The 25,511-nt window shown below is 39.9% G+C and overlaps 1 protein-coding gene across 1 annotated transcript; it reads left to right on the top strand.

Moving 5' to 3' along the window:
- Positions 1–491: 491 nt before the first annotated feature.
- On the top strand, positions 492–25,498 carry LOC306773339 (uncharacterized protein; the record flags this gene model as incomplete). The annotated part of the gene is made up of 17 exons (XM_079263128.1): positions 492–573; positions 785–976; positions 1,510–1,878; positions 7,379–7,564; positions 9,347–9,715; positions 9,820–10,158; positions 10,241–10,597; positions 10,806–11,008; positions 11,158–11,265; positions 13,143–13,235; positions 13,327–13,437; positions 13,546–13,669; positions 15,474–15,740; positions 15,872–16,087; positions 24,386–24,517; positions 24,817–25,010; positions 25,349–25,498. 17 exons carry the CDS (start codon positions 492–494, stop codon positions 25,496–25,498), a joined length of 3,492 nt encoding a protein of 1,163 aa, XP_079119254.1.
- Between the last annotated feature and the right edge of the window lie 13 nt (positions 25,499–25,511).

The following is a 25,511-nucleotide window of genomic DNA, read 5'->3' as shown; positions in this document are numbered from 1 at the left end:
TAGATTTTTTTTTCCACCAATTTTCACTTATTGAAATATCTTGTAAATATAGGGGAGACATTCAAAGTCATTACTCATGGAAAGGTTGTATTTCACTTGAAATTCGATAAATATTTTAAAATGTACAAACAGAAATATAAAATAAAGTCCTCGAGCTAATGTAATTTTAGCATTTTTGTTATAAAGTAGGCAAAGTATATAAATGTAAACAGATTTTTATTCATAGTCTTATAAATCAACTGCAGTTCAGATTTCCAATGTCCGTGAAGCAACCATGAGACAACTCTCTTCCTACTGGCTCAGATAAAATGACGGAATTAAAGCGACGAGAAAACAGAGCGCCATTTTAAAATAAAATAAAAAAAGAAGTGAAAACATCCCACAGCACTCTCGTCTGACAAAGAAACAAGAACAAGAATACAGGTCGTTTAAGCAGTAGTGAAATAGTAGGTTACTGTTAATGTTTAGGTGGTAAGACATTATAGACTATCATGTGTGACATACCTGCTGCTGCCACGACAGGCAACACGGACCAGTCAGTCATTCAGTTCATGATTTCAGATGTGAGAGCAGGTAAGTTTTACATGTGTTGTGAGCAACTGATAACAAACTTAATGCAAGCGCAACCAGAAAAGAAAAAGAGCTTCAAAAGTGTAAATTAGAATCGAAATAAATGCACAAAACTGAAGGAAAAAGCGACTTTCTCCTGATGACACTTGATACTGTATGTCTACAGGAAACCATGTTTATAGATAAGGATGCATATTCCTATTTTCTTCTGCAGGTCAGCTGATTGTAGAAAACATGTCCGAAACCCTCACTGCGCCATTCCTAACACATTGTCCCATAGAAAACCTTCAGGATGTTGGTTTGTCCTGTATTAAAGTAGAGGAGTCAGAGTGTCCTTCTACAAGCTCCATTGTGAACCCCACTTCATCTGCCATGTGGTCGCCCAGCTATGTGGGATGGAGAAAAGGTAAGTCCAAAGTGTGATGATAAGGTTCAGAGACTGCGTCTCAAAAGATGAATAAATAATTATGGTTATGCACTGCTCAAAGAGCTCATGTTGCTATTGGATTGCTGCCTGGATGGCTTGTTCTGACAACTTGAAGGTGTTTATTTCATGTTGTGAGAGGAAGAAGTCACAGTGAGATGCATCTAGCCAGACAGTGCAGCCTCTGAGCTGGGATCAGATGATCTGAGAGAAAAAAAAGAAAAAAAAAAAAAAAAACTACAGAATGCATTTCATCTGAAAGCTGATGGTTTCTTGTCTCTCCTGTTACACTAAAGGCTGCTTCCTTGATCATACCTTTAAATGTCTTTTTTTTTTTCTCCTTTGTATTGGCAGAGCCCCTTAACATTTGATCGCAACCTCTAGAGAAAACTTAGTCAGCTTTTCACTAGTAGATGTACCCTTAGATGTAGATGATCTTGTCATAGTTTAAATGCATTAATATTTTTTTAGGCATTTATTCTGCTGTCCTAACTTAATTATGTTTTATTCCACAGATAAACATACTTGTAGCTGGTCAAAGAAAGAGGTTCTTGCATTGTTGACATATTGGGCGAATCCTGCCGTTCAGCAAGAGCTTCTACGCAATGTGAGAAATAATACAGTTTACAGCACCTTTAGTGCAAAGTTGGCATCACTTGGATTTAACAAAACGGCACAGAAATGCAAGGAAAAAATAAAAAAACTGAAACAGGACTACAGGAGAATCAAGAACAGCGCTCACTTGGATGGAGGAAAGACTATCTGGTTTGATATTATTGATGAAGTTCTCAGTTCTCAGGCCGCCGCGTCAACACTGTCAAGAACAACAAAGCCTTCCTCAGTTAACACTACTAAGTCAATTACGTTGGATAACAACACTGAAGGTAAGCAGGAGTTTATTATAGATTGTTAAATCATACCTGAAGATATTTTATCATAGTTTATTATTTTGTTCTCTCGGTTTAATTGTTGAAATGTCCAGCAACTGTTAGGAACTGTTAATGATTGCATATATAAATAAGAAATAAACAAAAAGGCATCTTTAACGATAATAATGTGCACATCCATATCATGGAGTGAAAGTGTTCTGCAAACAGAATAGATACTGATGACCTGCTTATGTGGATGTAGCGATTATTAATTGGCAGTTGTTGTTTTTTTTTTATTTGTTTGTTTGTTTTTTTTAAACCTGGCGGGACAAGGACCCAGGTACAGGAAGATAAAAGCCTAAAAAAAAAAACATGCCTTGAGATTTTATTGGCCAACAGATGTCAAAGAGTTTGAAATTAAATAGATGAACAGACGATGAGGAGTTCCTGCAGGAGAACACTCCCTCGATGCTAAATTATTTGCTTGAATATGGAAGTTTGAGGCCACTTAAGAGACAATGACTCAAAGTAAAACACTTTACCTTCAAATCTGCGGTGGAGCCACTTATGCCACTTTTCCATTAGTATCAGCTTGTCTCAACTTAACTCGACTCAACTCGTCTCGGCTTGGTCTTGTTTCTTTTCCATTGCAATTTAGCACCAGGTCTGAAATGGGCGTGCTTTGTGTGAAATTGCTGTGACGTCAGTGTTGTGCGCGACCAACAACATACGAGACAAACACAAGATGGAGGACCTAGAGGCAATGGTATATCTGCTACTTAGTCTGTGGCTAGTTTTCAGAAACAAAATAAAAAATGAGAGCGAGCGGCGGCTGCAAGACAAAATACCTTGGAGAAGCACAGGAGAGTTTTAGAAGCCCTGCAGTTTTACCAAGCGGAAGACAATCGCAGACTTCGAAGGAGGGTAAGTCTTACTCGGTGTTTTATAATATAATGTAATACCACGTTTATTAGTACCCTACTTGCATACCTAAACCAAATAAATGATTAAATAACTATGATTTCTGAAAAGATATAATGTATTCATTCTGTGTTTCAGGTGGCAGTTTTGGAGCAGTTTCGTCGCCGCAAACCATCAGTCTGGGTGGTCAAACGAGCCTCACAATGGTGGGATGCCATTGTTCCTGGCTTTACAAGTCAACAGTGGATACAGAACTTCAGGATGTCTGAGGAAACATTTGATTTTCTATGCAACAAAGTACGTCCAGCTATGGAACGGAAGGACATGACTTTCCGTGAGTGTGTGCCCTTAAAGAAGAGAGTGGCTGTTGCACTCTGGAAGCTCGCCGCCGATTTTTTTGCTGCTGTGGAGACGTTGCTGTTACCAGAGCTAATCCGGTTTCCTGATGAGAGGAGGTTAAGAGAAATGGCCACCTATACCGAGAATAAATGGGGGATGCCGCATTGTGTGGGTGCAGTTGATGGCTCCCACATACCCCTAATAGCACCACGGGACTACCATTCTGATTATTTTAACAGGAAAGGCTGGCACTCCATTATTCTTCAAGGTGTTGTAAATGGAAAAGGGATGTTCTGGAACGTATTCACCGGACTGCCAGGGAGCTTGCATGATGCGAGGGTCCTGAGACTGTCAAGTTTGTGGCAACTAGCCTGCCGAGAAAACCTCTTCCCAGCCAACTACAGAAACATTGGTGGGGTGCAGGTTGGTTACTACATCCTCGGAGACTCTGCATATCCCTTGCAGAAATGGCTCATTAAACCATTCCAAGACACCGGACGCCTGACAGTGGACCAGCAAATGTTTAATAGAAGATTCAGCCGGGCACGGGTCATTGTTGAAAATGCTTTTGGCAGCCTGAAGGGAAGGTGGCGTTGCCTCCTTAAAAGGAATGACTGTGATGTACAACTGGTGAAAAGTATGGTGCTGACATGCTGTGCTCTGCACAACCTGTGTGAAGATCATGGGGAGACATATGAAAATTCATGGAACGTACCTGCAGCTGAACCAGCTCAATCTGGGGTAGCAGGGGCACCGGGTATAGAGGAGCAGGGAAGGGATGTAAGAGATGCTCTCATGCATTACTTGTTGGCCAGTACTTAAAGATTTTACTTAACAGCCAATGCCATGTTCATAGTTTCATTCATAGTTAATAGTTTGTTCATTTGAGGTTGTCTTTACATCCAGTTTTGAGTGATAATATTCAATAAAATGTTTTACTTTATGAAACTGTCTTTTTTTGTTTTTAGACCCAATTTGAAAAGGATAATAAAAACTGAATAATAATAAAATAATAAAAACTGAAGAACAATCTGATCAAGTCAATCTAAAATGCATCTTCACACCAAAACTGTGAAACCTACTCTTTCCCCAAAACCAACAACAGCAAATCAGTTGCTGTTGTGCCATTTTAAACATGCTTTAAAACTCTGGATAAGTGTCTTGCCTTATTATAAAAGTGAGCTAATAATAATCTCTTTAATTGGTGCTTTATTTTTATATAACTCAACATTCTCAAAGCGATAATAATGAAATGATAAAAGCAAATTATTCTTTTTCCCATATAGCTGCATTAGTTTCTGATTAGAACTGGTGAATATTTGCAGATTTAATGTAAAAAGAAAAAAAAGGACAGAAATTTTACTAGATCCGTCAACTTTTCGCCCTTTTCCATTAGTATAAGCTTGTCTCAACTTAACTCGCCTCGGCTCGGTTTGTAGGGTTTTCCATGAGGCTTTTGTCCCAGTTTACCGGTACTCTTTTGGTAACTACTCAGCCCGGTTAGCTCATAGACATAATGTATACATAGACGTCACATTGTATCACGCTGCCTATACGAGCTGACGTCTCATCTCGCCGCCATCTTGGATAGGTCTTCCATGCTCCTCCAATGCGTTTATTTTTAAGGTGTAGGTCCAACCACAGCAATAATTTCACGAATTTTTACCTAATTTTTCTAAAAGTTTGGTTTGTTACAAAGGGGAAAGATATTGTTATGATACAGATCACTGTAAAACATTAAAAAAAAACGACGTGCTTTTATGTTAAAATATTTTGGTAAGTTCTATAGTTAGGGACCGTTAGCATCCCTTATATGCTTCTCTCTCTCTCTTTATTCCCCTGTCTCTTAAAAACAAAAAAATTATAATTTGTATTTAGTAAGATTATTCACTGTATTAACATTATTTATCAACCAATTATGTAGAAAAGTGTTTTGTTTGTGTGCTCTATATACGCGTTGTTCACAACTATGCTGACTCTACAGCAAAACTCGAACGTGGAGGCCCATCCAATATGGCGGCGACGCTGGTTCAATCTGTCTAAATGTTGTCTATGGGATAGCTTGTCAGGTTGTGTGTGACGTTGCCCGATTGTATGCCGTTATTGGTCAGGGGTGCGTCCAATCGGGTCAATCATAGGTCAGGCTCAGAGAGTGACATCATTGGTAGAGCGACTCCGTAAGTTGTTTCCATCACAACAAGCAATGGCGCGACAAAAGTCTGTTCCGTGGTCCAACATTGAGGTGGAGACATTTCTTTGCTTGGTTGCTGAGGAAAGGATACAAAGAGAACTAGATGGAGCTACAAGGAATGAAAAAATATATCGAGAGCTTTCTGATTCAATGGCTACACATGGGTACATAAGGAGTTTCCAGCAGTGTCGAGAAAAGCTGAAAAAGCTGAAAAGTGACTATCGGCGGGTCAAGGACCACGATGGTCTGAAGAGTGGTTCAAACAGAGGAGACTGGAAGTGGTTCCAGCAAATGAATGCTATTTATGGTCAGCGACCGGCAAGCAATGGGAAGACAGTTGGTGTTGATTCGGCCACTACCGTGTTGAAGAGTGTATTGATTGATGGTGAGTGGATTTCATTAGTTATTATTTGGTGTAGAGGAGATAATACATTAATTGAAGTAATAATAACAGCTAGTTAATGATGGCTTCATCCTCTTCTGGTCGCTCTAACTGCTCGCTCTCTTTTCTTTTTTTTTCTTCTTTTTTTTATTTTGTTGCTGGAAAAAAAGCCACAGACCAAGTAGCAGATATATTGTATTCATAGACATAAATATATACTTAGTATACTTAGTATCCGTATTAGATCACGTTGCCAAACGTCTCATCACGCCGCCATCTTGGATGGGTCTTCCATGCGCCTCCAACGCATTTATTTGTAAGGTGTAGGTCCAACCACAATAACTGCGATTTTTTACCTGAATTTTCTCACAGTTTGGTTTTTTACAAATAGCAGAGATATTGTTATGATACAGGTCACTGTAAAACGGGTGTGCTTTTATGTTAAAAATATTTTTATAATGCTATTTAACAAAGACATAAGGTAGCGGCAATATAAATAAATGTATAAATTAAGTTGATTCTAACATGTTTGATTGTTTATTGGTGCATTTTATATTTTTTTTATCTATTTAATTTATTATTAATATTAATATTATTATAAATTTATTATTTAACCATGTAAGATGTAATTCCACATAATCTGCTTTCAATATTTTGCCAGTTGCTGCAACTGTATGCTGAACAAAATACAGGAATAGTTGCTGGCTTTCTCTTGACTACGGTTCACTCTTTCTTTTATTTACATTTATTAATTTATAAATACAGAGATAAAATTGTACAAAGTCTGAAAATAAAGTATTGTATCAAAACTGTGCAATTCAGAAGTTTCCCAGAAACAAACAAGAAGAATGTAAATCTCCGCCAAGGCCTTTAAAAAGCTCCTGGATCCAAATGGTAATCTGGATCACCACCAAAGTTAAATTAGTTCTTCCTTTTCACGTTTCCAACAAGTCCTAAAAATTTCATGAAAATCCGTCCATAAGTTTTTAACTTATCTTGAACACAAACAGACAAATGAATAAAGCCAGTAAAAAATAACCTCCTTGACGGAGGTAATTATGCTACCATGTAAAACTTTCCTTGTTAAGCATTAATACATTTTTTTACATAAACACCTCACAGGACTAACATTTATCATTTGCATTTTGTAGATATTTCACTGTGTTAACATTATTTAGCAACCAGTTATGTAGAAAAGTGTTTTTATTTGTGTGTAATATATACACGCTGTTCCACAGAAAACGGTTATGTGGGGAAACTACATATGAATCTGCAGCTAAACTCGAAAGCAGAGACCTATCCAATATGCCGGCAACAATGGTTCACTCCAGCGCTCAATAAGGCGTCTATGTATATATGTCAATGTATTGCCTCTAGGTCCTCCAACTTGTGTTTGTCGAGTCGTTTGTTTTTTTTTGTTTGTTTTGTTTTGTTTTGTCACATGCTCTACTGACGAAACAGTGAATTCACACAAACCCCGCCCATTTTAGAGCTGGTAGTAAATTGTAATGGAAAACAAACAGGACCAAGCTGAGACGAGTTAAGTTGAGACAAGCTGATACTAATGGAAAAGAGGTATAAGCTGTTAATATATGTATTCTAAATAAAGGAACATGAAGATTGATCAAATATTAGTTAATTTACAACGACCGTGTGACCATGTTTTATTTTTTGTCTTGTAGACAAAACAACTGAAACAAGCATTCCCGAAACCCAGGCACTTTATTCCACTGAGAGCCCAAAAGAACCAGATTTTTACTTTGTGACTGTAGAGGACAGCGGCAGTCCCTCTACAAATGCTGTGATCACCTCCACAACCATGCAGACATCAACCATGTGGTCCCCCGGCCATGTGGAGAGGAAAAAATGTGAGTACAAAGAATCTGGCTTTAAAGAAAGTAAAAGGAAGTTATAGTAGTCATCTTGTTCCCAGCATCTATGTCACATTTCAGATGTTTTCTGGAAGTCCCGATTTGATGATGTGAAAATCTAATTTACAAACCTTGTTGGATTTCTTTTTTTCCACAAATGATCAATTTGAATTTGAAAAAATGGAAGATTGCAGAAGGAGCCACATCTAATAAAATGAGAGAGGTGGTGGGCAATGATTGTTGTTTTAAATACAGATCTGTCACTCTGACCTGTTGTGGTCAGGAAGTCTTTTGAGTGCCTTTTTCTTGATCTACATCAAAGCCATCACAGACCTGGATCCCCTACAGCTCATCTAAAGAGCTAACAGATCAATAGATGATGCTGCAAACATGGCCCTCCACTTCATCCTCCAGCACTGGGACTGAACAAGGATCCAACACAAGCAGCAACCTCCGGCGGTTAAAAGTGAAGCAGATGCGGAAGTGCATAAAGCTGCAGTTTCCCCTTTACCCACTAGGGGCTACAAAACAGAGCAAATTCCCATCGACTCCCATGTTAAAAAGGCCAACTTCACAGCAGAAATAAACATGTTTACAGCCTGGTTCAAAAATCCAATTTAGGTTTATAGGTCAGGTTTACCTTCATGACAACTGAGGGGGGAGTGATTTTTTTTCTAAATCGCCCGTTTAAAAGTAATTTAATCTCAAAATGGAGCATATTTAGGGACGTGTCCTTTTGATTGACGGGTACCCAATCTCCCGCTTCAAGTCAGAAGAACGTAGAACAACCGCGGTTTTTAGCCGGTTAAGAACGTGACTTAGCTTTAGCCCACTTACCTCTGTTAGCTGGTTAGCTCCCGTTATCTCTGGGTTTGTTTGGTTAGCTCTTAACTACAGTTCGCTCGATGTCAATCATCCACTATGACGCTCACAGCCCCCTCTCAGCTCCACCTCTTTGCCCGTATTTGTATTTTCCAGGCGAGACGACACCCATGCCCCTGCCAAGATGGCAATGGTAGGAACCGCCCACCGAGCTTCATTTCAGCTCTTCAGAAACCTATGGGTGACGTCACGGAGGCTCCTTCCATCTTTTTATATACAGTCCCTGATCCTACCTTAGGATCCTGTTTGTGTTGTTCAGTTTTACTTCAGTAGGATCATACTGGCATTGGTCCCAGACAAGCTGTCCCAGCTGAATGTGGCAGACTGCATGTGCAGGTAGATTACAGACTTCCTGAAAGACAGACAGCAACAGCATGGTTCTGACTCCCAGTCTATCAGTACAGGACTGTGTATAGAACTACCTTTTTGGTCTCTTACACTTTTTACTTGTGCAAGTTGCACCTGACACCTTTGACAAATTCCTCTGACAATGAAGCTCATTCTGATGGCGCATATCTTGGTCCTTCTTTGGCCTTTGTGACTCTTTGCTCATTCATTGATGAAGAATGTCTGCCCTGAAGTTGTTGTACCTGTGGTGAACCCTTGAGCCTAAAAGTTGGGTAGTTTGGTGTAGATGTGAATGCTCTGTGTTAGCACATATCTTGGATTCATGGCAAAACCACAAATATAAACTGTCAAAATTACAGAAAGACACTTTGAAGTAAAGATCCAAGCATGGCTGGAGTGCTTGGTGATGCAAAGTAACGACTTAAAAATAAACTTTTTCCTATTTATTTCTCATTTTTCCACATTTTTTTAATTCACTTTTTTACTTGATGTTTTCCATCCACCATCCTCACTTGACAGATTGCTCTCTTTTATCTTTTGCTTTTCCAGATGAGCACACTTGTAGTTGGTCAAAAAAAGAGGTCCACGCATTGTTGGCCTATTGGGCAAATCCGGCTGTTCAGGAAGAGCTTCTTCGAAACGTGAGAAATAACGCAGTTTACAACAACCTCAGCGCCAAACTGGCGTCACTTGGATTTAACAAATCAGCACAGAAGTGCAAAGAGAAAATAAAGAAACTCAAGCAGGATTACCGGAGGATAAAGAACAGTCAACACATGGGTTGGAGCAGGACTTCATGGTTCAGCATCATGGATGAAATCATAAGTTCTCAGGCTGCAGCGTCCAAACATTCAGGAACCAAAACAACTCTCGCTGCGGAGTCTGCTCAGTCATTCATGTCGGATGTGGACACTGATGGTAAGTAGAAAAATTAAACTAAAACCAACTAAATGTATATCCTAAAGTTTATTACCATCCAGCTGCAATTCTGAATTTAAAAACGTTTAAATGTTATCACACAGATGAAACCCAGTGGTCGCCTGATGAAGTCCAAGTGCTCATCACTCTTTGGGCACAACCAAACATCCAGAAGCAGCTTCTCGCCTCAGCGGCAAACAGTCAAGTCTTCACGTACCTCAGCAATGAGCTGGCTTTGGTGGGCTTCAACAAGACGCCACAGCAGTGCAATTTTAAAGTAAATAAGCTTAAAAAGGAATACAAAAGAATGAAAGAATGTGATCCACATAGGAAGGATGAATGCGACTGGTTCACTGTGATGGATAGTGTCTTTGGCTCAGACGGAGAGGCTTCCAAAGAGATGGATATGTCTGTCATCCTCACTGCACCTAAATCGCCCGAAGGTGAGCTTTTAAACTTTATGACAAGGCTTCTTTATCACTTTGGGAGATGTTACTGTTTTACCCCTGTTGCATCGCTTTTCAGCAGTTTCCTCCCAAGCTGTTTGGACCTCAGATGAAGTCAGTGTGCTGCTCTCGCTGTGGGCAGCAGAAAACACCCAGGAGCAGCTGAGATCAACTCAGGAAGATGAGAGAGTGTACGCACAGCTGAGCTCCGAGCTCGCAACTCAAGGCTTCGATAAGACCACCAGCCAGTGCAGGACAAAAATAAGGCTCCTGAAACAAGAGTATGAAAGTTTGATTAAGGAGGAGAAAGATTCTAACATACACAAAAGCAGGTGGTTTCCCATGATGGATAAAGTCCTCTGTTGCAGCAAATCAGAGACTGAAAGTAAACCAACAGCTAACATCACAGAGTCAGAGCAAGCATCACCAATGGAAAGTAAGTTTGCAGCTTAAGTGGGGCACTATGTAAACATAAATATGTTAATCCGGACTAGCCTGAAAGGATTTTTTGTTCTATTTTGGTGCAAAAATGACTGAATCTCAAAGATTGTTTGTAAGATTATTTAATAAGCAGTGATTCTGGTGGATGTTTTGTATTTTATTTGTAATTTTGTTCATTTTAACCCTTTCTGTCCCATTTTCAGGTTGCCACTTGTCCATCCCCTCATTGTGCCTCCTGGTTCCAACGTTGCGTCTGATGTGTGCCTTTGCCTGGCAGGTGGTCCAGTGTTGTAATGTGCTGCATTACAGGAAAGTGGAGGAGTTGGTGCAGTTGGTGACGGAGCTGGCTCCAGAGCTGCTGACACCCAGAGAGAGGGTGCAGCTCCTGCTGAGACTGAGGGCGAGGGTAAGGGACAAGGGGTGTTCTCCAGGATTAATACAGTTTACCGAGTGTTTGTGGATTCTCCAGCCTGTTAACTAACCCAACTAATGAGATTGTTTTAATGACGACCATAACAAATGTCAGTGAAATATGTTTATAAATGTCGGTTTCAGCTTGTGCTGGAGTTGTGTCGCAGTCCGAGCACAGCCAACCAGCTGACTATCCAGCCGCACCTGAGGGTTATTCAAAGCCTCACGATGGGCTCCAGCTGTGGTCAGGAGGTAGGTCTGTCAAATACAAACAGATTTTTACAGAGAATTTAAAGACACTAAAGAACTTTTACCATTTCCAGGTCACATGCCTTCTAGCGGCGGCTAATTCGGCATCCATCTTGCATCCTACCTGACTTGTTAGCTCTCTTCAGCCAGCAAAAGACCATCTTACGATGACTCTTGTTTTATCCCTTTCTCTCTCTTAATATTTTTGCATTTCGTAGCATCACATCACATCCCGGATGTAAAAGTTGTATAACGCGGTTTCTCAGCTTCGGAGCACTGCAGGGTAGCAGCGGCTCCAGAAATGCACATGATAGATGTCACTGTGTCATTGAATAAGTCCAGGACGCAGACTTTTAAGGTCAGAAAGTTACATAATGCATTTTTAAAGCTGGGATAGGTCATTTTCCTCAGAAACATGTTTTTTTACTCTGGGTGAAGTGGTTCCTCGTCCTGATAGTAATCTGAACATTTTTAAATCATGAACAATAAGAAATATAGTTCGACCCCTCAGTTTACTGTAAATCTGTAAAAAAAACAAAAAAAAACTGAACAATCAAAACGTTCAAGCAGAATTGAAGTTGTTTATTTCTTATATTTCATAAGTTTCTTCATGGCTGGGAGAATACAGGAAGGATTTCACCGACCCAGCTCGGTTTGTTTGCCTCCTCCTGCTAAACAGCCGAGAAAGAGAAAATCGTTGGTGGAAAAATCTGCGAATTAGAAAAGCACTCGGAGAGCGCAAACCTCCGCCAAAGCCTTTAAAAAGTCCCTGGATCCAAACAGTGATCTGGATCATCACCAAAATGACATCTCTTCTTCCTTTTCACATTTCCAACAACTCGCAAAAATGTCATTAAAATCCATCCATAACTTTTTGAGTTATCTTGAACACAAAACGATAAATGCCAGTAAAAACATAACATTCTTGGCGGAGGTAAGAAAAAAGAAAAAAGTCTTGGATCACGCAAGGAGCAAAACCAGAGGGGGAGAAGCCAAGACAGGGTCCCGCTTTCAGATCTTGCTAGCTCCCCAACATTACCTACCCCAAGTCAGGTAAAACAGACTGATGGCTTTTCAGCTTTCTTAAGAAAAAGTTTATTATTATGAAAAAATTAGTAAGAATTTGTACATCATGTTTTATGGATATATTGTTTTCTTATCTTTGTATTTAATGGATGCTTGTTCCTCTCAGATCTTTTAACAACTGTCTGTTTGCTTCTCAGAACCATTTCATTTCTCCCATGTCAGCTTTGGCTTGCAGAAACTTGCACACAGAACAAAGAAGCATTCCTCCTCTAACCCTCACAGACCTGCATCGATCAGTTCACTCAACTTATCTTTGCCTGAGGCACCAAGCTTCCTTTTTTTTCTCATTTTAAGCTCCACTTCGACCCCCTGATGTCTGGCTTCTGATGTCTGGCAGTGTCTTAATGTTTTCCTGCTCCCTTTAGACACTTCAGACACTTGACAGTAGATCCAAAGGATGGGATAGTGGAATCACTCCATTAGTTAAGCTTCCAGTAAATGATGAAATATAGGGGCTGATGTAATGATTTGTATACTTGAGCATCTCAGGTACCATGCTTCCTGCTTTTATCATTCATCCTAGGAGCCTCGTTGTCCTACAGACTCTAAACAAGTCTAATTATATTTAATTTATCAAGTGTTCATGATCTGTTTAGCTGTTTTTTCCTTTCTGTATTGCTACTTATTAATTAAAATCAAATGATTAAAAGCATTACTTAATTTTTCTTCAACTGTCTGAAAAAATGTATTTATTTAGCAGTTTGGGAATGTGCTATTTTTGATTAATCCTGGAAATATTGACGCATACGATCACATTTATTCCTTTCTTGTTTGTTTTCGGTGCTAATTGGTAGGAGCTGGAGGAGCTGGAAAGTTCAAAGTCCAGTTTTGTGGAAGTTGTTCATGCCTTGCTCAGGGACACAGAGGAACGGAGGAGATTTTTCACGGTCAGACGCCGTCATTTAAATCATGTTTTGCAGTTTTATCAATACCGATTAGCATTTTATCTGTTAATACTTAGATTTTGTTCCTCTTTAGGAAGTCTTCCCCGTTCACTATGGCCAACAGTATGAAGTCACATTGCACAGATTAGTGTGGAAATTCATTTCCAGACTGGACAATTTGTTGCCCATCCCTGATATAAAACAGGTTAAATCTGAGTTCTTTGTGTTGTAAATGATAGATATCCTTAAAAGAAAAACATATTTTTTCATTATCTCGACTACATATTCACTCCGTGTTTGATGTCCTTTCTAGACAGCAGAATGGCTCAGCAGCGCCCCCTCTGTCATGGAGGAGTGCGGACAACTGGTTTTGCAGCCAGAGCAGCTGAAGGCGCTGCTTCACTTCCACGAGCAACAGTCAGGAAACATAAACCAATGTGAGTGAAAAGTGAACACATTTTATTGAATAAACCCAAAGGAAAATGAATTAAACACATATGTTTTACTTTTGTTGTATTTTAAAGACAATGCAAGCATCAGATCAGATGAGCTGTGCCAGTAAATGAATTCTGAAGCTGGAATAAACAGTATCTCACAAAAATGAGTACACCCCTTGCATTTCTGTAAATATTTTATTATATCTGTTCATGGGACGACTCTACAGAAATGACACTTTGATACAATGTACAGTAGTTAGTGTTAAGCTTTATATAACAGTCTGAATTCACTGTCCCCTCAAAATAATTCAACACACAGCCATTAATGTCTAAACTGCAGGCAACAAAAGTGAGTCCACCCTTAAGTGAACATGTCCAATTTGGGCCCATAGAGTCAATATTTTGTGTGGCCACCATTATTTTCCAGCACTGCCTCAACCCTCTTGAGCATGGAGTTGGCTGGAGTCACACAGGTTGCCACTCGAATCCTCTTCCACTCCTCCTTGATGACATCACGAAGCTGGTGGATGTTTGAGACCTTTTGCTCCTCTGTCTTCCGTTTGAGGATGAGCCATAGATGCTCAACAGAGTTTAGGTCTGGAGACATGCTTGGCGAGTCCATCACCTTTACCGTCAGCTACTGTCAGGAAGGCAGTGGTTGTTTTGGAGGTGTGTTTGGGGTCGTTATCATGTTGGAATACTGCCCTGGGCCCCAGTTTCTGAAGGGAGGGGATTATGCTCTGCTTCAACATGTCACAGTACATGTTGGCATTCATCGTTCCCTCAATAATCTGAAGCTCCACAGTGCTGGAAGCACTCATGCAACCCCAGACCATGACACTCCCACCACCATGTTTGACTGTTGGCAAGACACACTTATCTTTGTACTCCTTACCTGGTTTTCGCCACACACGCAGGAAACCATCTGAACCAAACAGGTTTATCTTGGTCTTGTCAGACCACAGTAATCCATGTCCTTATTCTGCTTGTCTTCAGCGAACTGTTTATGGGCTTTCTTGTGCATTTTCTTAAGAAGAGGCTTCTTCCTTGGACGACAGCCATGCAGACCAATCTGGTGCAGCGTGCGGCGTATGTTCTAAGCACTAACAGACTGACCACTCATCCCTTTCACCTCTGCAGTAATACTGGTAGCACTCATACATCTATTTTTCAAAGACAACCTCTGGATATGACGCTGAGCATGTGTGCTCAGTTTCTGTGATCGACCACAGCGAGGCCTACTCTGGGTGGAACCTGTCCTGTTAAACCGCTGTGTGATCTTGGCCACCATGTTCAGTTTCAGCATGGTGGCAGTCTTCTTAAAGACAAGGCAACAATCCTTTCTTTCAGATCCTCAGAAAGTTCTTTGCCATGAAGTGCCATGTTGAACTCCCAGTGAACAGTATGAGAGTCTTACAGCAAATTTAAACACATTTGCTCCCCATTCACACCTGAGGACTTCTAAGACTAATGAATCATATGACACTAGAGTGGGAAAATGTGCTAATTGGGCCCAATTTGGACATGTTCACTTAAGGGTGGACTCACTTTTGTTGCCTGCATTTTAGACATTAATGGCTGTGTGTTGAATTATTTTGAGGGGACAGTGAATTCAGACTGTTATATAAAGCTGAACACTGACTACTGTACATTGTATCAAAGTGTCATTTCTATGGTGTTGTCCCATGAACAGATATAATAAAATATTTGCAGAAATGCAAGGGGTGTACTCACTTTTGTGAAATACATGTAGTTGTAAAATTAAAAACTTATGCATGTAAGTCCTGATTTTTCTGTCTCTCAGGCTCCTCTCAAACTCAGAACATGTTTTTGCCTGAACTGTCCCTGCACCCCAAATCAAACACGAAGCGTCTTGCTTCAGAGCAACAGAAAGCGTCCACCATCGATGGAGATGATGGACGGTTAGATTATTTCCAGGATGAAGAACTACTTCAGGAAAACCAAATTTATGAGCAACAGAGTCTGGGGGACTCTGGGAGTGGAAACGAAGACCTGATAGATGACCGAAGTAAAAGCATGATGATTGCAAACTCCTTAAGTTTGAATCCAGGTTAGCACTCCCAGCCGCTTCCTACTGAGTTTCTGCTTGTATTATTAAAACCGGTTGTCAGATTGAAAGCAAAAGTGATGCAACTCGCATATTAAAGCAGTCGTATCTGCTCTTCATCTCACCTCTTGCAGGTTTAAATCATGTACCTGTACAGAAGCATCCCTGCGCTATGTGTTCCTACTCAGACAGCCACGTGTCAGGACTTCTGAAGCACATCAGTAAGGAGCATCTCATGCAGGACTCCACTGATATGGAGCAAGCAAAAGCCAGTGAGATCATCAAGAATGTAGCGAGCTCTAACAGTCACATTAAAACAGACGGCCATTCGTTCCAGTGTGATAAGTGCGGTAAGACGTATGCATCCAAGGCGTCCCTGATTGTGCATTATCGGATTCACACGGGCGAGGCTCCTTTTCTGTGTTCACATTGTGGTCAAAGTTTCAGATCTTCATCCAACCTGGAGTTACACCTTCGTAGACACACAGGAGAACGTCCCTACAAATGTCACATTTGTGGAAAAACATCCATCCAGCATTTGGCAAGGCACATGCGCATGCACAGAGGAGAAAAGAACTATCTGTGTACAGAGTGTGGGAAGGCTTTTCTTTCCTCTGGGGAGTTGAAGTTACACATGCGCTACCACACAGGCGAGAGGCCTTACACGTGCAAACATTGCGGGAAAGGTTTCATCGCAAAGTGTCATTTGACAGTTCACACACGGCAACATACGGGGGAGAGTCCGTACAGGTGCTCCATGTGTCCGAAATCTTTTCCCACTTTGAAAGCGCAGAAAAAGCACCTGAAGATCCACACAAACAAGAAGTCTTTCCAGTGTTTAAAATGTGGGAAAATATTCAGGCAGGAGGACACTTTTAAACTGCATGTTGAGGTGCATGATTTCATATGAACAAGTTTTAGGACATTTTTTTAAAGAGTGCAGAAAGCAGTTTTTGCCTAACTGTGTTCAGCATGAATCGAAAGAGCAACAAACCTAAACTGTTTATAATGCAGTTGTAATTTCCCTTCTGATATTAATAAGTGTTTTCCATTTCAGTTTTGTATAATTTGCTGAAAATTATGTGAACCACACATTCCCAAAATGGTCTGACTGGAATTGATTCTGAACTGTTTTCTATTGAGTCCAAAAAATTATGTTTTATTTATTCAAACAAACATGAAACCATTTACAGGTAAATTAATCCAAATATGTGTTTTACTTGCTATTTTATTTTCCTTATAACCAGATTATTGATATTTGGTAATTTTGCTGCATGAAAAGAGTTTTTTGGCACAGTTGTTGCTGTGTGACTCATGTAGAACATGAGAAATCATGCAAAACTTTTGATGATTTTATTTACAGGCTGTTTATGTAAAACAAACCTGTTAGGATAAAAAGAAAAAAGGAGAGCATTACGTTGTCTCATCTCTACTGGCTTTCCCAACAGATTTAACTCCTTGAATTATATGGCTTTAACGAGTGATAAATATTATCTGCATGGCTCCACTTTTCTCATGTAGCAGTTCACAGTTCATCACTTTTGCCGAATGAGGCCTTGTCATGGATGTTTTTAAAGTTCATTATGAATTATTTCTGAAGTTGAAATCCTGCCTCATTGCCAACCATGACATTGAGCTGAAATGCTTTTCTATCAATAAAACCATTTTAGATTAAATAGGAAAAAGTGTTTTCATCGCTTACATTCACTCCTCCACAGTGGCTGACTGCCTCCTTTAATCCCACTGTAACCTTGTTTACCTCTGCTTAGGTGGTGAAAAGAAATGTAGCTTTTCTGTCTATTAATCCCATTGCCTTCAGCTGGTTTCTTTGTTTGATCACAAATAGTTTCTTATCTCATGGTTTTCAATCTACTTGGTTGTGTGTTGCATATTTTAACACTTATTTCAGTTTTCTTATCTTGGACTTTGACATTTTCCTTGATCTACAATCTACCTGTAAGTTTATTTTATTAAAACCTTTTTCTTCTTTTTCTTTTTTACTTGCTTTAAATTTGACATTTTACCTGCTTCAGCAAAGCTGACTGCTGTTGGGACTCTGGTAGAACTACTCCTATGGCATTTTATTCTAATGGAACAGTCTAAAATACAGGAAGCATTACCTACACAACCTTGTAAAAAAATTCAATGTTAATAATAAATTTCTAAACATTTTCTACTTAAGAGGTTTTTGTTGGTTGGTCTTTCGAAAACAATGTGATAACTAATATCCTCTGAGACCCAGCTTGCCAGTTCAGGGCCTTTGGTCCAAACTCAGCAGTAAATGGTGTGGTTTTAGCACAGTAGGGATTGGTCTAAAAGGCAACAGAAAAACTTAAATACAGTGTAAACAACTTATTTTTAAGCTACATGCCTTCTTACACAACCCGAAGCTGAAGAAAATGCCATACCAGGTTTTTTTCTTTGTTAATCTTAAGAGGCAAAGTTTAGATTTAAAAACAAAGTATGTATGAAATTACCACAAACATCCAAGCAGAGATATTCAAGACCTTTTTAGTGTCTCACTTGGAACAATAAACAGACTTTGACTGAAGCATTTGGAAATTTCTTAAAATTAAATCTCATTCCATATTTTTTGTGCTCATCAATAGATCTAGCCTTTTAGAAGATATAAAATGTTTTATAATCTTTTTGCCACTTGCTTAATTTGTCCAAAATGTTCATCCACAGAAAAGTGTTATCATATTGGAGAAATTACAAGACTTTAAACATATACTTTGAAAAAACATGACAATGTAGTAAAGGGTAGTGATAAGGATTAAACGATGAGGAGCCGTCCATTAGACGGTTATAATGCATGACTCAGTCTTAAACACCACAAAGTGCATGATAACCATCTAATGCACAAGTCCACATTGTTAAATCCGCTTATGGATCCCACACAGTAAACATTTCAACACTTACTGCTTTACATTACTTGCTTAATATGCTAAAGTACAGAAACTATTTCATGTTGGCCTTGATGTACTTTTTATGCTAAACAACTGTTGTCACGCTACAGTTTCTCAATCTTTCACCTAACAAAAGCAGCTGATCTTAATCAGCTGATTACTGTGTTGCTATGGTGACGCCTGTAACAGAGTGATATTTCAGTGATTTAACTTGACGAAATACGTGTGCGTATGTATGAAAATAATGCACCCCAGCTGTCATTAGAATTATCACTGACCATGTTATAATGGTTTTAAAACAACATTTTTGATGCTGAAGAGCGATCTCAGTGAAGCAGCTGGGTAGGTTGTAGCCTGATCTTTGACAACTGGTGTGGAGAACTGAGGGTGGTTCTATGACTTAATAGCACAGCAATCAGAAATAAAAACATGCAATAACACCATACTATATAAAACCCATGCATCTTGATTCCCAATTACACAGTGAAGTGTACAAATCTGGCCGTTCTCCCAACGAAAGGGTTAATTTCATTGTCACAGCAGTGTAAATGCATTTTGCTAGAGTAAGAAAGCACCATTACAAGTTAGAACGCTTGTAACTGTGGATGTTCTTTTTAATGTTTGCTTCACATGACATCCATTTTTTGTTCCTGTGATGAAGTTTTATTTGGAGTTCAAATGGCACTGTGTTTTCCTTTTCACGCTTTCTGTTGTGTTTTAACCCTTTGTGTTTAACTAATACTGGTGAATGGATTTCAGCTACATCAATTTAATTCTGATTTTGGCCTCGTCATGGTACTTTTTAATGAAATGACTGAGGGAAAATGTTTTGTGCCCCTCCTACATGGATGCCTGGTCGTGCTCTGAAGGGGAAACAACCTTCTGGGTTAGCCTTCTCCTTCACCTGAACCCTTAGTCTCTTCACGTCAGTCAGCCTATCCATTTGATCAGCTGACCCACTTTACGTCAGGGTTAACCTTATCTCCCTATTTTCAGGACAATGTTCTTTACAAAAGCAAGAGAAACTTCACATTTGTAGGCAAGGGGGATTGCTGATATACAGGATGTTATGGTGCACGTTGTGGAGCTTCTGTGGTTCGTGGGTTGTCACAAAGAGAAGCAACAGATCAATATAGTAAAGGTTTTGGACCACAATGTGAAGACAGGACATTTAGGGAGTATACTGGGAGCTCCCATTCTTGGATGGAAGGTGCTATGTGCAGCTAGTGAAGGGGGGTGTTGAGTTAAAAGGGACTCGAGTGTGCAGAAAGTTACACCTGATCCAACTGTGGTCCAACACAGTGTGAAACTTCCACATACATATGCTCATCTTTTTAATCCGGACCCAAGTTTGTTAACTAGTTTGTTCCAGTTTTGTGGAGACAAAGCATGAACTAACGCACACACAAGATTCAAAAGCTGTTGTCTCTCACTCTGTTTACAGACAGATTGATTCTTTCTCACACACGTATCAGTCTAATGCCAATCCCGAGATTCATTTGACATCTCAAATACAAAAAAGACAAAAACTCCTAGCTGTTTCCTTCTCTGTTGAGCACACACAAATCTCCCCATACCACCCAGCTGTTAACTTCCTCGCGGAGCAGCAAGCCTCATCACATTAGCCTAAACATGCATCAACAATCAAACATATTGTTCACACCATTTTGGACTTGGAGAGTTTTAACAGCAGCGTTCTCTTGAAATCACGCACACCACACAGCTCTGACCCCTCATTGGCCCCCCACAGTGTCACCTCCATCCTGACACATAGAGCTGTTGATAGAAAGTCGCTCCCCACTCGTCTGACCCCGCAACCTCACCAGGAAACCCCCCGTCTGCAGTGAATCCAACAGAGCCATCCGCACTGACTCAGACAGCCAGTCCACAGTGAGTGCACACGGTACGTCCGCTGTTATTGAGTCCTATATGACTGTATGGGATTGTTCAGGCTGTTTAGTTATGCAGATCATATGTTATAATGACTTGACCATGACAGCTGTGTGCATGAATGAATAGGACATATGGGGTACTATGGTCATGGAAATACAGTAGGCATGGATCACATGAAATTGAATGCAACGAGTTATGCTGGAGGATTAAAATAATCACATTCATAACTGAATCCTAATAAAGTTACGAAGTGCTTCAAAACAGCAAAAGTAATACAGAAAGTAAATTATAAGAGTTAAAGTACAATTAAAAGATGATAAGTGGATATAAATATACTTAAACAGGAGTTAAATAATAACAACTTGCATTTTTAAACCTTTCTGGAACGTGGGGCTTGTGTCGCACTAAAGACTCATGATCAAACTTCTTGCTATTAATGTAAGTTTCAATGGCTCACACTATTGTAAATCTGTATTTTGACAAAAGAGCAGAATACGCTGCACCAAAACGTGCAAATGAAGTTCTGCTTTACCTTAATGAACTCAGGCCATGTTCAGCTTTACAATTATGCACTGATAACAAACCAGATGGTCGCTTTACTGTTTCATTTGCATGACACTGCATCTGGGTTTTCCAAAAACAAAATAACATTTTGAATTGTGAGGACTGTTTTCACTTCTCCATCCATTCCTTATGATTTCACACCGAAGGAAAGTCGTAGCATTTCTAGATCTTTTTTTTTTTTTTTTTTTAAATTTTGTGTCATGTTTGTATACTATTTCAGCTTTGTTCATGGATGCAGCAAGAAGCTGGAAGAATCCAAGAACAAATGCTGCATTTACACTAGACAACTGGAACTGATTAAACTTAAAATAGTCATTTTTGTCAATAATAAAAATGTTTCATTTGTCTTCTAAGAAATGTCTTTTATTGTTTAAACTTTTTACCCAAACGAGTCTTTCACAAAGCAGGGAAGCCCTACAGGTGTCAAACTCAAAATGAAAGTGTATTTTTTGGTATGTGGTGGAACTGGTTAAATCCTCCAAACTCAAGAGAAGCTTTTTTTTTTTTAATAATGTAACATTATTTAGTAAAATAAAAAAAAGATGAAATATAAAAACTATTTAGTCAAGCAAAATGAATCATTTTAAATGCAGTCCTGATGTAAGAGGAGCTGAAAGACTTGTCACTAATCAGAAATGCTGTTCTTTCTCTTTTCTAGGCCACAGAGTCTGAAGACAAAGACGCCGTCACTCTCAAATCGCAGCTCATCAACACTCCGTCTGTTTCTCATCAGCTTTCAAAAGAGAGCTACAAAGATGTCTTGCCACTGAGCTTCACATCAAAGGCATTACAGTCTCTGCAGTCATCAAACAATGCGCCATCCACTCATCTGTTTCCACATGTGTCGCCATATTTAGCGACTGAGCTGAGCTGCTGAAAGTAACTCAGGGCTTTGATATGATGCTAAATTTGTTCCTTGCTCCATCTGGGATGAATCAAGATGTAAATTCTCAGCCAACAGCTCAGTCAGTGTCATCAGCCACATGAACTGGTCTGCCTGGACAAACCGAAATGAAGCCTTTGCTCTCCGCATCCTTTTCAGAGCCCTCAATAACAACATCTACACCAGCATTACAGGCAGCTGGTTTTAGTGGACAGCATGAAACATCTGATAAGACAAATCCAGCTTCATGCGAAGAACCGCTTAAAGGTGGAGTATGTAAGATTTTCAGTATTAAAAAAAAATTAACTAATAAAATAACTACAATCATAATTAGAAAGTTTTTTTTAACATGTAGGTTCCAGTCTGTCCATATTTTATGCGTTATTAAATTACAAGTTTAATTAATGACAAATGACTAAAAGCACTTTTTTTTTTACTGGCAGGCAAACATTTATGAAGGGTCTTTGTCATTAATTAAACTTATAATTTAATAACACATCAAATATGGACAGACTGGAACCTACATGTTTTAAAAACTATGATTGTAGTTATTTTTTGAGTTAATTTTTTTTAAATATTGAAAATTTTACATACTCCACCTTTAAAGTGGACAGCATGAAACATCTGATAAGACAAATCCAGCTTCATGTGAAGAACCGCTTAAAGGTGGAGTATGTAAGATTTTCAGTATTAAAAAAAAATTAACTAATAAAATAACTACAATCATAATTAGAAAGTTTTTTTTAACATGTAGGTTCCAGTCTGTCCATATTTTATGCGTTATTAAATTACAAGTTTAATTAATGACAAATGACTAAAAGCACTTTTTTTTTTACTGGCAGGCAAACATTTATGAAGGGTCTTTGTCATTAATTAAACTTATAATTTAATAACACATCAAATATGGACAGACTGGAACCTACATGTTTTAAAAACTATGATTGTAGTTATTTTTTGAGTTAATTTTTTTTAAATATTGAAAATTTTACATACTCCACCTTTAAAGTGGACAGCATGAAACATCTGATAAGACAAATCCAGCTTCATGTGAAGAACCGCTTAATGTTTCACTGCTGAACATGTTTTCTACATTTTCATCTACTGATGCTGCTGTAATGCAAAATGAACAAGCGCAGCCTTCGTGTTTGTTAATGCCAACATCTGTATCATGGCCAGTGAGCTTCCCTCCATCAGACCCCTGAAATCCTCCCTCCCTCCCATCACCCCACAAAGATGCATGTTTTACAGAAAAAACAGTAGTCAAGACAATTAGCAGCAATTTTCATACATATCCCTGGAAATTTACCAGGTCCAACTCAACCAGTTTCAGTATTTTTGCCTACCAGACCAGTGACAGACATTCTGATCCCACTGCACCCTCTACTGCTCAGGAGTCATACACTACATCATACAGTCACCAACCGCTGAGTCCAGAGTCCTCATGTGGCAAATCTGTAATACAAGCTGTAAATGGTGATATCCCACCAATCCAAAGCATGTCCTATGAGAGCACAGCAACACATGCTGAGGAAAGTTTGACCAGTATGTCACTTGATAAGAGGTACGTGAGCTGGAATATCCTTCCTCACACCCCACCAGCCTCCCCTCGGCAGATGTTTTAAAGGGGTAAATAAGATTCAATGAATCTGCTTTTTTGTTTGGAGTGTCTCTGTTGGTAAGGCTTCTAAAAGAGAAAGTGTAACTTCTCATCTACCTCACAGTTTATCAGAGACCCTTCCACAAGGCTTAGTACCACACATTACAGTACAAAGTCCAGATGACCTCAAAGCAAACTGTGTCATTTTGCTGAAATCATTGTTCATCTGTCAAACATCTGCTGCAAACAGTCTGGTGACAGAAGCCCTTCCTACTCTGCACATTCTGTCTAACAAGATGTCAGCCTTGTTATTAACGTCGTTACATCCTACCAGACCTTCATCAGCAAGACAACAGAGTCCAGTCTAGCCAACAGGTCTCTAAGTTTTCATTTCAAGTGAGTATCAGTCGTTTATGGCGTTGTGAAAAGCAAAATAAACCTCTGTGGAAGAGTCTGAGGAAGGCACATGAACATGTTTCTGAGTGAGAGAAGCAATAGCAAACAGCTGCTTTTATCAAACAATGACAAAAATGTAACATGTGTGTCCTAGTTTTATATATTTATTTAAATCCGTTCAGAAATGGAATCTAGTGTACACTATCAGTGCATCTTTAATATAATTTTCTACAGTTCTACATGTATTGATTTCTCCTTTCTATGTAACACTTTTAACTATTTCATATATTTCAGGTTCCATAAACCTTCCACCTGAAGTGTTGCAGTCTATTCCACCACTGACAGCTACTGTCTGTCGGTCTCCCATTTCACTGCACAATCCCTCCGAACACCTTTGTGGATCCAGAGGATGGTCATTCCTACACTTTGTCTGTGAAGCTGCAGCTTCAAGGGTATGAGAGTCACAATGTTCCTCTGGAGGTGGACATGCAGTTTGCTCCTCAGGATCTCCTCCTCAGAGCCAAGGCTGGATTATCCAGTGGGCATTATGGACACAGGCCCAGGGGCCCATGCCCACCTGGGGCTCATGTGGGGTCTTATGTAGGGCAAACAGCAGCAGTTTGGACATGAAACAAAATGTACATCAAAGCCAGATAGTTACAACACAGTGTCTAGTGGATTGTTATTGGTACCACTGGCTGAGGGATGTTAGAAATGTCGTTTCACAGTGTGTCATTCCCAATTTTCACAATGTTGCAGTGGGGAAGGGGGGGGCCCTGGAACATTCTGGGCCCAGGGGCCTGTGTACTTTTAATCCGGCCCTGCTCATAACCTCAGACCGGCAGAGCCTGAGCACCAAGCTGTCTCTGACCGTCGATCTGAGGCGCCTCTCCGTAGAGCCCTGCCACATTTTCACCCTGACAGTAAAACGCAGCCTCTACTCCATGCTTCGTCACCCCCACTGGGTGGAGCTTCTGCTGAGAAAACTAGCAAGATTCTTCAACATCTCCAGTAGCCACCATCTTTCTGTGGTTTCCATGACATTTGGATTGACCGTGGTGTCTTGGTATAACTTCAGTCTGTGTGAAATGGGCCAGATACGACTGATGCACACATTGATCATGTTCAAAAGAAGTGGTTGACAAGCAATGCTTCCTGAGTTCCCCATCACCAGAGTGGGACCAGTGAGTTGTACTCCCATTACAGTCCACATTACACTGACCCCACTTTTAGACTCCCAACACTTCCACCTCCAACCTCTGCATCTCCAGCTTCTCCCACCTCAAAGCAGAAAGACACACAATACTGGACAGCCAGCGTGCTGACAGTGCTTCTTGTTGTTTGTCTTCTCATCCTGTTGTTGCTGCAGTCTTCCACTTCTGCAGACATCACAGATGGTTTAGAACAGGCACTATTTAGCCTGCAGGTCAGCTGCTCTCGCTGCAAAGCTGAGGCTGGATGGCCACAAGGCCAAGGAGGCCGCCGATCCTCCGGCCTGAGCTGCCTCCCCCACCGCTGAGGCTGCGGATGGG

Source organism: Telmatherina bonti, assembly GCF_933228915.1.
Source record: "Telmatherina bonti genome assembly, chromosome: 23".
Lineage (NCBI taxonomy): Eukaryota > Metazoa > Chordata > Actinopteri > Atheriniformes > Telmatherinidae > Telmatherina > Telmatherina bonti.
Note: the sequence above shows the minus strand (reverse complement) of the source record. Positions and strands in the feature narration are given on the sequence as shown.